This window comes from Misgurnus anguillicaudatus, chromosome 6, assembly GCF_027580225.2.
Source record: "Misgurnus anguillicaudatus chromosome 6, ASM2758022v2, whole genome shotgun sequence".
Taxonomy (NCBI): Eukaryota; Metazoa; Chordata; class Actinopteri; order Cypriniformes; family Cobitidae; genus Misgurnus; species Misgurnus anguillicaudatus.
Genome location: NC_073342.2, coordinates 6657385 through 6670742, shown reverse-complemented (window position 1 = coordinate 6670742; position 13358 = coordinate 6657385). Strand labels below are relative to the sequence as shown.

General features: G+C 37.6%; 4 protein-coding genes across 5 annotated transcripts in view; 3 read left to right on the top strand and 1 right to left on the bottom strand.

Moving 5' to 3' along the window:
- Nucleotides 1-149: 149 nt before the first annotated feature.
- The window catches only part of LOC129433332 (histone H2A), a 29186-nt gene continuing 15977 nt past the window's right edge, over nucleotides 150-13358 (top strand). The window contains exons 1-2 of one of the 2 annotated variants that reach the window (XM_073868417.1): nucleotides 150-531; nucleotides 4705-5185. In XM_073868417.1, coding sequence (XP_073724518.1) covers nucleotides 160-531; nucleotides 4705-5034 — 702 coding nt within the window. In that variant the 5' untranslated portion in view covers nucleotides 150-159 and the 3' untranslated portion in view covers nucleotides 5035-5185. Of the gene's footprint in view, nucleotides 543-4704; nucleotides 5186-13358 lie in introns of those variants that run through there. The other variant, XM_073868416.1, reaches the window with a different exon arrangement.
- Nucleotides 1683-2207, top strand: LOC141364144 (histone H3-like). The gene has a single exon (XM_073868244.1). It carries the CDS (start codon nucleotides 1701-1703, stop codon nucleotides 2109-2111), a length of 411 nt encoding a protein of 136 aa, XP_073724345.1. The 5' UTR covers nucleotides 1683-1700; the 3' UTR covers nucleotides 2112-2207.
- LOC141364143 (histone H4) lies at nucleotides 2719-3201 on the top strand. The gene has a single exon (XM_073868243.1). The coding sequence runs from the start codon at nucleotides 2845-2847 to the stop codon at nucleotides 3154-3156; it is 312 nt and encodes a 103-aa protein (XP_073724344.1). The 5' UTR covers nucleotides 2719-2844; the 3' UTR covers nucleotides 3157-3201.
- LOC129433333 (histone H2B-like) lies at nucleotides 12661-13036 on the bottom strand. The gene has a single exon (XM_073868413.1). It carries the CDS (start codon nucleotides 13033-13035, stop codon nucleotides 12661-12663), a length of 375 nt encoding a protein of 124 aa, XP_073724514.1. The 5' UTR covers nucleotide 13036.

The window sequence follows — 13358 nt, the reverse complement described above, 5'->3', positions numbered from 1 at the left end:
GAAAGATAGAAGGGGCGGGCTTTGGCGTTTGGAGGGAAGTTCAGTGATTGGTTTGAACTTTTCACAGACTTCAACCAATAGGCAACTAAAGCAGCTCTTAAAAACTGGAAACGTCAACCTTGAATCACAACTTTTTGTGATTACAAAAGTGAAACGAAAATGAGCGGCAGAGGCAAAACCGGTGGTAAGGCCAGAGCAAAGGCTAAGACTCGTTCATCCAGAGCAGGGCTTCAGTTTCCCGTCGGCCGTGTTCACAGGCTTCTTCGCAAGGGTAACTACGGAGAACGCGTTGGTGCTGGAGCTCCAGTTTATCTCGCCGCTGTGCTCGAGTATCTTACTGCTGAGATTCTGGAGTTGGCTGGAAACGCCGCTCGTGACAACAAGAAAACTCGCATCATTCCCCGCCATTTACAGCTGGCAGTGCGTAACGACGAGGAGTTGAACAAACTCTTGGGTCGCGTGACCATCGCTCAGGGCGGTGTGTTGCCCAACATCCAGGCTGTGTTGCTGCCAAAGAAGACCGAGAAGGCCGCTAAATCAAAGTAAACTGCGGTTTCTGCACAACTAAAAAAGGCTCTTTTAAGAGCCACCCACTTGAACCATAAAAGAGCGGAAATCGTTTAATTTTATAGATTATGCCAGTATAACTTTACAGCATTAACAAGACGCTTTAAGAAATATCCATACTATTTCTTGCTACATGCATACTATCAGATTTTTTTTATTTTAGTGGTGTTTGATATGTTGTGTTCTCTGTAAAACTGCTATGAAACCGGATTGCTGCAATAAAATCGAATCAAAATGTTTCTCTTCAGGTTTGTACATCCAAAGTGCAACCAACTATTTAATTCCAAACAGTGTCTTTATTACTATTCATTTAACAGTTCAGATGTCTTTAAATGTTTATTTGTACATAAAAAAGCGGGTTCGTCTCATAATCCTTTTTCATATTTGGGAGTTTTCGGCACTATACAGTTCGAAAACTCCTGTACTTAAAGCATTGAAGGCTCTAAAATACACAATGAACCTTATATGGTTTTAAGGACGTTTGAGATCACATCGCTCGCGAATATATTATTTGTGTGTCGGGAGCGTTTTCATACTGGTGATGTCTTTTGCTTTTTATGTAACATATTTTTTTATCAGAACACCACATTATTAATTATACATGACTTTAAACTTAAATATATCTGCTTAAATGTGGCATTCAACTAAACAAAGGATATCGAGCGGGAACAAACCGCTTCAGCTCGTTTAAAAAGAGCCAATGGCCAGTAGAGGTCACACATTAGCCAATCACATGTCAGTGTATTGTCACCGCCCTCTGAGCTCACGGTCTTCTAGTCTTTAAAGCAACACTATGTAGTTTCCATGAAAAATGACTTACAGCTCCCCCATGTGGTTGAAAAGCGCAACAGTGCCTGGTATCAGACACTCTTCTGCAGGCAGGGGGAGGGGCGGGGCTGTGTGCTCTACCCTCCATCTCGACTTTCAGAGTGTGCTTGTAGCAGCTAGGAGGCTGCTCAGGTTGCAGCAACAGTACAATTTGTCCAGTTAAAAGTTGTTCTATCACTGAAATAATTTTAGAGACATTATTTAAAGGTAAAAAAAACTACATAGTGTTGCTTTAAAAGCCGCTTGCTGAGTGTAGTTCTGCATTCGCTTTTCTACGAGTACGAAGAAGAGTTTTGACTTCAGTCATGGCAAGAACAAAGCAGACCGCTCGTAAATCCACCGGAGGCAAAGCGCCCAGGAAGCAGCTCGCTACCAAAGCTGCTCGTAAGAGCGCCCCAGCTACCGGCGGTGTGAAGAAGCCTCATCGTTACAGGCCTGGTACCGTAGCGCTGAGAGAAATCCGCCGTTATCAGAAGTCTACTGAGCTGTTGATCCGCAAGCTGCCTTTCCAGCGTCTGGTGAGAGAAATCGCCCAGGACTTCAAGACTGATTTGCGCTTCCAGAGCTCCGCCGTCATGGCCCTGCAGGAGTCCAGCGAAGCTTATTTGGTCGGCCTGTTTGAGGACACCAACCTGTGCACCATCCACGCCAAGAGGGTCACCATCATGCCCAAAGACATCCAGCTGGCTCGCCGCATTCGCGGTGAACGCGCCTAAACTCAACGTCACCCATATCAACACAAAGGCTCTTTTAAGAGCCACCACAATTCCACTGAACGAGAGAATTTCATTTTGTTTATTTAATCACTTACACGTTACTGTTTCTTTAGTTTTGTTCTTTAAAAATCTATAATCTCAAAGTGAGCGGACGACGAACAATTTGAAATGGTGTTCATACCACATTATACACCTCTACTTGTTAAGGTAGCAGTGGCCATTGAATTTTGGATCCAAGTTTGACTTCCCAGATATCCCCCCCCCAAGCTTTATTTTTCTAGAAAGGTAGTATGCAGTTCTATTATTTACTGATCATCTCAAGACTAAGACATGTATAAACTTAATTGCCTTAGAAACGTTTATTTAATGTTTTAAAGGTAAAGTGATAGAAAGTATATTTTAATAACATCTACATTATATGCACTAGGTTTATTAAAATAATTGCACATCACTCATTTCAATTAAAAGCCACTCAGTAAGCACATCTTTATGCAATTGCTCTATAATTTTCTAAAATAAACGTTTAAATGTTGTTTAATCACAACAGTTAATAATCGAATAAAACTAAAATTCTGTTGTAGCTAGGTCAATGTAGGTAGGTCTGTGCTTTTACTGTGACGCGTCACAAAGCGCCGCCTTCATTTCTGCGTGTTTCCACTAGGTCCTGTAGGCAGATTGAAAGTCCTGTTTCACTGCCACAATTCTCTCACTCTCTGTTTTGCAGACTGAAATCATGTCAGGAAGAGGCAAAGGTGGTAAAGGACTCGGTAAAGGAGGCGCTAAGCGTCATCGCAAAGTTTTGCGTGATAACATTCAGGGAATCACCAAACCCGCCATCCGACGTCTCGCTCGTCGTGGTGGTGTTAAGCGTATCTCCGGTCTGATCTATGAGGAGACTCGCGGTGTGTTGAAGGTGTTTTTGGAGAACGTTATCCGTGATGCCGTCACCTACACCGAACACGCCAAGAGAAAGACCGTCACCGCCATGGATGTCGTTTATGCTCTGAAGCGTCAGGGTCGCACTCTGTACGGTTTCGGAGGTTAAATGCCTAAATTCTACACAATCCCAAACGGCTCTTTTAAGAGCCAACCACATTATCACATTAAGGGACGAAATCTATGCAGCATTACTGTTTTGTGTTTCTGGAAATAGTCTTTACGATACGAGGATTGTTTGATTCTAATTCGCTAAATATAGCTAGATAATTTGGTGGTCTCGAAGCGCTTTGCTTAGTGACGGGAGAAACGAAGCTTTCGAAGCTTCGAATCAATTGAACCAATTGCTTCGAAAATTGATTAAGTTTTTCGAAGCAGTTCGAAACGCCACACAGGCTGGCGAACCCTGCTGGTCAACATAGTGTAAAAGCAGATATGTCCGAACATTTTACACTTTTTTTTTTTACAAAATAATAGAACAAATTTTATTAAAGTATGTTACTTTTTTTAACTTAATACACTTTTAATTATGTCTTATGTGTTTTTAGTTTTATTTAGAGCAAACAAATCAATAAAACTACCCTTTTAATTATGCACATTTTTGTCATTACATTTGTCTATAAACAAAAAGTAGACAAAATGGCAGTGTTCTTAGTCAGAAGGATAAATGTTTTATGAACTTTCATAAAAAACTGACCCGAGTTCACCTAAACATATTAGACACTGGTCATGTGATCAACTCCCCCTAGTGTTGAACCATCGGATTTTCGAAACGTTTCGAAACAGTTATGACGTAATGAAGCCTCGTTTGCTAAAATCACGTGACTTGGGCCAGTTTGAAACATGCTCCGAACCACTGATTCGAGACAAAAGATTCGTAAATGTTTCGAAGCCTCATGAAGCAGTGCTTCGAAAACGACCATCAATAGCTTTGCTTTCATGTTTGTTTCTAAAAGAGTCTTCGCGTACTGCCCAAATAGAAAGTTATAATTTAAGTGGGCTGTAAACATAAATACTTTTCATAATAGAAATCTTAAAACATTTCTATTTTTAAAGTAGTATCTAAAAATAAAATATTTGTATTTTATGCCAGTTTATCAGATAAATGAGCATTCAGTTTGGTTTAAATTTCACACAGCAACCCTTTGTTCAATTATTATTCTGAATAAATACAATAACACATGCTTTAAAACAAACACGATTCTTCTCAAAAACTTCTTGTATTGTGATATTTGCTTGTATTCGTTTAATAAATGTTTTCCTGCTAAATAAATACCTAAATAGTGTCTTAAATTTGCGCATTCAATTACCAAAGGAACTATATTTCAGAGAAATTGTATTTTAAAAAGAGCGGGAAAGTAAAACCGCAGTACAATACATGGGTGCATTAAATTCAAACATTAGGCTATGGGTGGGGCTAACGTCTTACCCACTTTGATTGGCTCTCTCACGTCTTAGCCATACCAATGAGATCCATTCATGGTATTTGTCCAATGAAGACATCCAATCAGCACCGTGAGCCTGTTGTCTTTGAAAATTAGCATGGACAGAGAATAAATACTTCTTCACCAGAGCAGACCGGTACACACTTTGTTGTTCTGTTTGAGTGATCATGCCTGAGCCAGCGAAGTCCGCACCTAAGAAGGGATCCAAGAAGGCCGTTACTAAAACCGCCGGAAAGGGCGGTAAGAAGCGCAAGAGGTCCAGGAAGGAGAGCTATGCTATCTACGTCTACAAGGTACTGAAGCAGGTTCATCCTGACACCGGGATTTCCTCTAAGGCAATGGGGATCATGAACTCTTTCGTCAATGATATTTTCGAGCGTATCGCCGGTGAGTCCTCTCGTCTCGCTCACTACAACAAGCGCTCCACCATCACATCGAGAGAGATCCAGACCGCCGTGCGTCTGTTGCTGCCCGGTGAACTCGCCAAACACGCCGTGTCTGAGGGAACAAAGGCCGTCACAAAGTACACCAGCTCCAAATAAATCTGGTGAAGCTTTCAACAGCCCAAAGGCTCTTTTAAGAGCCACCCACTTTCTCGTTTGAAGAGTTTCTATGTTTAAAAAACTTATTTTGTCATAACTAACCAATTTTTCTTTATAAAAATATAAGTTCTTCTCCTTCACAAGACATAATGATGCATAAACTTTGTGTTGTACTTGAAGTGTTCATACTTCAATCAGATAAAAATACAGTTCTAATTGCTCTGTTCTCAGACAACATCAAGCAGCACCTTTAAGCATGAAACACATGCTGCTGTCTGCAGACTACTACAGTTTATTAATTTCTGAAATTCTGAATTTATTCTTTTTGATTATTTAAATGATGTTAACAGCAGTTATGAGGATAAAACAGGGGATTACAAAATCAGTATGAGCCTGTCTACCAGTGATGTGAATTTTTTTTATGGTACTCTACGTTTTTATTATATAGATTTTCATGATAGTAATTTGAAGTATGAATATTTTATAGTCAAAAAACTAAGATCAGACCCCTCGAAGCATGTGATTCTTTTATTTCCAAAAAAAGAAGAATGTGAACCTGTATGCATCCTTGTGTATATTTGTATGCTGTGTGTAGACGTTTAGCTGCTGTGCTAATATTACTTGCATCTAGAGGTTACACACAGCAATATAAACAAAAGCTGTGCATGCTCTCTTCACGTCTGGGATCTTCCTGGAAGAGATTGTCCCGTGAAAGGTCATTAGGTTTACATGTGACTTGTTTATTTACGACAAAATTATTATTATTTATTTGTTATTAAGTTTACATATAGTTAGGCCTTCACAAAAGGACAAAAATGCCTTGACAAATTAGGCACTTTGATCATCCAGGGGTAAAGGGGCAGGTGCTCAGGCGTCCCCCCCTGCACATGCATGGTATTCAGAAATAGACTACATTATACAAACACTGAAGGGAAAACTAGTAGTTTTAACCTTAAATGAATAGTATATCCTATTTCCATATTAAAGTATGTTATTACCTTAACTAAGAAGAGTTGATACCTCTATCATCTTAGTGCGTGCATGTAAGCGCTGTGGCGCGCAGCGACACTTTGATAGCATTTAACTTAGCCCCATTCATTCAATGATACCAAACAGAGATAAAGTTAGAAGTTACCAAACACATCAACGTTTTTACTATTTAAGTAGTTATACGAGCAAGTATGGTGGCACAAAATAAAACATAGTGCTTTTCTAAGTGGATTTAAAAGAGGAACTAAATTGTATGGCGGAATAGCACTTGGTGCTGCCTAATATCATCAATGGATTATGCGTAAAAATCAATGGACTGTGCTAAGCTATGCTAAAAGTGGTACCACCAGACCCGGAGATCAGCTGAATGGATTCCATAACGGTAAAAAATCAAATGTTTAACTCTAGGGGAGCTGGAAAATGAGCATATTTTTAAAAAAAAGTGGAGTGTCCCTTTAATGTAAAATACACACCTTACAACTAACACGTTTTGATTTTAACAGCCTGTTTATACCTTGGCACATCTTGCCGAAATTTAACATTTAAAACAACGCACAGGCTGACCAAAGTTATGTTCAAGAATTCAAAAAAAGATAGAAATAAGAAAGATAATAATAATATTATTATTAATAAAATTTAAAGATAAAAGAAAGTTAAATTTAAAATTTGTAGAATCTGCCGCTAGAGAGCACATGATCAAAACAATAACAATGACGTAGATAAATGATGCTCTAAAGAAACGTGGATTGATGGGACTTGTTGTTTTTAACTCAATCCCTGATGCCAATCAATCAGATGGGAAGGAGAAATCATGTTAAGTTATATAAATTGTTTTATTTCATTATGTAAGGTTTCATGTAATGTTTACAACTAAATTGTTAGTCATAGATGTTACAGTATTAGTCCAATTCAGTTGTGTTAACACGGCACAAGTGTTCAGATCAACAAACTTACCATAAACAAGCGAGTGGCCCGACAGACACTATGGGGCGGTTTCCCGGACCAGGATTAGCTTAATCCAGGACTAGGCCTTAGTTTAATTAGGAAATATAACTAGTTTTTACAAACATGCCTTACTAAAAACATTACCTGTGTGCATTTTGAGGAAAAACAAAGGGTACTGATGTATTTTAAGATATGTCAGTGCAAGTTGTTGTCAGTTTGGACAGCTCTTACATTTATATTAGTCTAGGACTAATCTAATCCCTGTCCGGGAAACCGCCCCTTAATAAACTAAACTATACTTCCACATTTGTCCACGACACGGTTGTCATGTGCTTTCCACGTCAGTAACAAAGAGTCACGTCATTGACACTGTTTAGAATGGCAATGTTCTCATAATTTACAAATAGTTAAAACATTAAAGATATTGTAAGTAATCAGCTGAAAAAAATATGTAACACTGGCCTAGCGGTTTTTGGATATTTTACTGCAAACATCTTACAATTGTACCTTTAAACAATAAAAGCAGTCTATAGACTTCACACAATATTAAAATCCAGAGAAAAGTAGGATTTTAAGAAGGTTTTAAAAGCAGTTGAGGATATGAAGCAATTCTAATGTGCTGTTCCAGAATTTAGGGCCTGCAGTAGCAAAAGCTCTGTCCCATCTGTTTATTATTGATGATCTGAGGATCACAAGATGATTTTGATCTCTAGATCTATAGCCTATGAGCATAGAAGTAGGGTTGTAACGGTATTAGATTTTCAAGGTATGATAATCGTCTTGGAAACTATCATGATTTTCACGGTTTTGCGGTATATGGTATTAAACCATCATTATAATCATCAGCTACAATGACCCTTAAATGAATGCAAACAGATATGGTTTTTGGTTGAACATTTGGTTTATTTTATAAAACTTTTTGTGAAAAAATTAACTTTTGGAAAAAAAAGGCAAAATAAAGCTGCACCTCTCATTTGAACAAAAAAGGAATAAGTTATTTCTCTTTAAAAATTGCCTACATATAATCAACTTAAAATTGACTTGTAATATAAATCACTTAAATGGGCTTTAGTGTTTTGAGAGAATGAGAGCATGCAAGACATGTGCGCTTATAAAAAGTGATTGATTAGGCATTATACTGAGATTAGACGGAAAGAAAATGCCATAAAGACTTTTCTCAAACAGTTCCCTTTAGAGGCGCATTTATATAACAGCTTTGTGTCCGAAAACAGATAACAGCCGAAAATGAAACACAAATCTGGTTCCGATTTATGAACTATTTTCATGACTGGATTTCGGGATTCCCTCTGCATCAGGAAATTACAATGCTTTAAATTATAAATGAAACACACCTTTATCTGCACAAAGGGATGTGTTTGCGAATATGGTAGCACATGTTCGACGTATTTCCTCCTTTTTGCAGCCACTCTTTGTCCACATTTCTTGCAAACTGGATATCCATCTTCATTGACAACCCCGCAATCGTTTTTCGGATACCCAAAGAATTCCCAAACTGCAGGTTAGAATTTGTAGTCTCTGGCTCTGACATTTTGTCTGCTGTACATAAACGAGTGGCGTCTAGCAGTCACGTGGAATTAAATTGCATATGCGCAGCAGCATACGTGAGATCTGCTTTATTCATTTTTTTCCCAAAACCGTGAATAAGCAAATGTTTACCGTATGATAATCGTACATGTTTATATCAAGGTATACCGCCACACCGGTATACTGTTACAACCCTACATAGAAGTTCAGACAGATAAAGAAGTGTTTGGTTATTTAAGGATTTATAGACCAAAAGCAGAATTTTGAAGTTAATACGGAAATGAACAGGAAGCCAAGAATGAACATAAGATGGGCGTATTTAAGAGAGAAGCTAGCGCCTACCACAGTATTGATGTGTTTATTCATTTTTAGGTTACTATCAAGGAACACACTCAAATTTGTAGTGAAATCAGAGAGACCACAGAGATTGTGACTCTTTACTGTGTATAAACTTAAAGCCAGATTGAAATTATTCATAAATACAATTATCAAGATTGGTCTGAAGTTGGTTAAAAACAACTGTCTCTATCACCTCAGACATAAAAGGTCAAGAGCCAAGAAACAAGACAGCTTCTGATATGCAGAAGTGTCTGGTGATCATACATAAGAAGAGATGAGCAGTTTGAGACAAATAGAAACATAAAAAGTGCGAAAAGCAAGCAGAGCGACAGACGGCACGCCACATAAACTGACATCATCTTTAAATGAAATGACAGAAGACACTGTTGTTGTTGTTTTTTTAATATAACAATTTTGAGGTCATTCATGTGCATGGATCTCTTCCTACCACACAGATTTTGTAAGATTTCGGACTGTGCTCATTAATCTTTATCTAAAGCTATTGTTGTTGTTCATTTTGATGTGTGATTCTCTATATTTTTTTTGTAGACGAATGACGTAGTAAGAGTAATTTTCTAAAATGTCACAGGTCAACAGGTGGGCCCAAGGTGTTATTAAATATTAATTTGTAAATATCCTATAAACCTGAAATAATCTTGACAAACTAGATATTGTTGGAAAGCTCAAATAATGTTGTTTTCGTAATTCCAGGCCATCTAATGATTTAAATTGTAAAGTGACAGTCATTTTGTTAAATGTCACTCCTGTAGTGTACATATTCATTCTAATATATTCATAATTGTAATCTTCTTCAAATAAATCGATGCATCTTCAAAAACCTTGACAAACAATAAGGATGTAGTTTTCATATTTCAAAAGCTTTTTGCATTAATAATAATGTAGTATTTATTTTATTTATTTATTAAAGATTGTGCAGCTAACCTTTGACACCTAGTGACCTTTGCAAATCGAATTGCTACACCACTAAGTGAGTTGTTGTGGCTCAGAATGGACGTCTCATCCCACTCTCTTGTCCAATCAGCATTATTTTTTAAGTCACTATGTGTTTTCTTGTAACATAACTACATCAATTTTCCTTTGCTTTACCACTCAAATATTCCTGCCCTTTTGTGTTTATCTTCCCCCAATAATATTCATGGTTGCATTGTTGACCTCACACATAGAACGAGAAAAAAAATAACAAAAACAAACCACACATAAACATCACATCAGAAATCAGTCTGTTAGTCTTCTTCATTTTCATCATTAGCATTACCAGTCTCCTGACTATTTTCTTCAACTGGTATACTTCTTTGTTGGTAAACAACCCTTCCGGGAGCAAAAGTGAGACTTCATGTGAAAGGGGTGTCTATGATAATTAAAGACGTCTGTTTACACCTCATCCAATCACTTGGGTGAGCACTGTAGCCTCATCAGATCAATATGATCATTTGATTAAGTACTCCTTTGGTGACTGTAAGGAATTTAGTCATTTACGTCGGCATTCATGTGTTAAAGGGGTACAGCATTAGCATTTGGAAATGAGTACAATAAGTGAGAGTGGCCATTTACATTGATATTCTTGGTTTTCATCTCAAAGGGTACAGCATTAGCATTAGGGGTGGGAGAACTATTTTGAGAGATTTCACTGTTCAGGATAACAATGATACAAAGCACAAGAAAATCTGTGTGGTATGCAGATATCAATGCACATGAATTAACTCAACATTTCACAGATCTATAACTTTGAAAATATTAAGATAAGATGACAAGAAGTCAAGATGTGCCAAGATGATGTTAATAGGCCGGTAAAATCAAAACGTGTTAGTTTTAAGGTGTGTACACTTCTGCAGTTAGGTTGTTTGATTTTTTTCTCTCTTGCATATTTTACATTAAATATGTAAAACTTCTGAGATCATTTATCATTGTTTTATTCTTTTACCATAAAAACCTGCCTTCAATGCAGATGAAGAAGTCACAGATTCTGTGTGTATTGTTAAAATAAATAATTGACCATGCAAATAAGATACAAGAATATATTCTTTTGTTTCACAGTATCACAAATAAATATATTTAACAATGCAAATATCCTCTGACAAATAAAATGATCTGGTAAAGCTCATGGCAGAAAGATATATCACTATTACTCATACAAATAGTTTACACTTAGTATTTTGACTTAAGATTGTAAACAATGTTGCAGTTAAAGTTTAAAAGAATTAGTTTTCCATTCAGTGTTTGTATGTCTCTGTCTATATCTGAATACCAACAGCATATTTTCACTGAGTTTTATTGTATCACAGAAGTGACCTGGTAAAGTTTCTGTATATGGCAAAGAATAATTACTATAGTATTATGTAGCATTTACTATTGTAATACTAAAATAACTATTATAAAACGGCCAGTTCTGGTTCTTCATTCTGATTAGTTGAAACGCGTTCTCAGCTGTGATAAAACTCACCGGTAAACCCACGGCTCAAACCGTATTACATAGCTTGTATCACTGCGCCACTGTTGTTGTGTACTGTAGAAAAGAACTGTCAAAATGTCGGATTTTGTTTTCAATTTTGATTTATTGGGTGGGCTAATTATATTATATTGTATTAATTATAATCCTCAACAATTGAACAATTAATGGCTATATCCAGATAAGTGTCAATAAATATTGTTGAGTTTTCTTGTTGATTAATAATGCTTCCGTGAGGAGTAGTTGTACCGTATATTATCCACTGGGTGGCGATCTTACACAAACACTGATGCTTTCACTCAACACTTTAAAACTCAAGTGTATTTTTTGATCAGCGATCTGAATCGGATCTCTAACAAAAGTCATTCACAGAAATGGAATTATCCCAACATTTTGCTCAAAATTTGAGAGGATAAAAGAACAATTGAAGGTAGGGTGAAACGTTTTTATTTTGTTGTTTGAAAGCAGAGGGTCTGTTCTTTCATTTGATATATTGTATGTTTATATATCTAAAGAAGAAAATTTTTCTGGAAGTCATTAATGTTTAACTAAAGCTGGGTGGCAACTCTTTTAAAAAACGCTGGCAGGGAATGTGTTAAGCATGCTTCCAATCATATTTGATCCACACGTCAACAGTTGCACGGTATAAATGTTAATGTATAAATTAGATGAATGTTAATTTATGAAAATAAACACCACAGTCTTAATGAATCATATTTTCATTGTGTCTTTGCTCCGTCTGTTTTGCTTGGGAACCGCTCTGTTGCAGACACACTTGAGTCTGAGGAACTACTTTGTTTGGCGGAAGACTAATATCTGTACTAATATAATTACAACTTATTTGCTGTGTTTTATTATATGAAATCCTGCTATACATAATTTGAAGCAACCGTTTTATAAACGCAATAAGCCCCGCGAAGCAGTGGGTTGCCAGTGCACTTTACAACGGCCAAGGGGGCCCTAGGCACTCCGCTTCGCGTCGTGCCTAACAACGCCCCTTAGCCGTTATAAAATGCACCGGCAACCCACCGCTTCTTGGGGCCCACTGCTTTAGTAGACTGCAGCTTGAGTTCTTTAATGCTTAAAAGGTGCACGCATGTTGTGGAAAAAAAAAGGAAAATGTGTCACTGCTCAGGTTTGCTAAATGCAATAGCACTGCAAACACTATTACACAACTCCAACTAAAGTCTACATATTAAAACTTCTTCATAGTTATCAGGAAAGAAAGTTCATATGAAAGAAATGTGAACAAAACTAAATGTTTAATAAACACGGAAGCTCTTTAACCGATAAAGTGGGTGGCTCTTAAAAGAGCCTTTGTGGTGTTGAAAGCTACAGATTTATTTGGAGCTGGTGTATTTTGTGACGGCCTTTGTTCCCTCAGACACGGCGTGTTTGGCGAGTTCACCGGGCAGCAGGAGACGCACGGCGGTCTGGATCTCTCTCGATGTGATGGTGGAGCGCTTGTTGTAGTGAGCGAGACGAGAGGACTCACCGGCGATACGCTCGAAAATATCATTGACGAAAGAGTTCATGATCCCCATAGCCTTAGAGGAAATCCCGGTGTCAGGATGAACCTGCTTCAGTACCTTGTAGACATAGATAGCATAACTCTCCTTCCTGGTCCTCTTGCGCTTCTTGCCACCCTTTCCGGCAGCTTTAGTAACGGCCTTCTTGGACCCCTTCTTAGGTGCGGACTTTGCTGGTTCAGGCATAATCACTCTTTTACAATAACACAATGAATAAAGATTCGTGTTTGTGAAGAAGCATATATACACTGCCCATGCTAATTTTTTAGAGACCGTAGACGTACCTTCTAATTGCGGGATGTGATTGGACAAAAAACACGAATGAATTTCGTTGGAGTAGCTGTAAACTAAGTGAGCCAATCAGTTTCTTCAAAACTTAAGTCCCACCCACCGCCTCATGTTTGAATCGCCCGATGCGTTTGAGGGCTGTTTTACTTTCCCGCTCAATTTTGTACACAATGCTCTTTCTTATTATTTTATTTAGTTTAAAGTTTTTGGTTACACTTTAG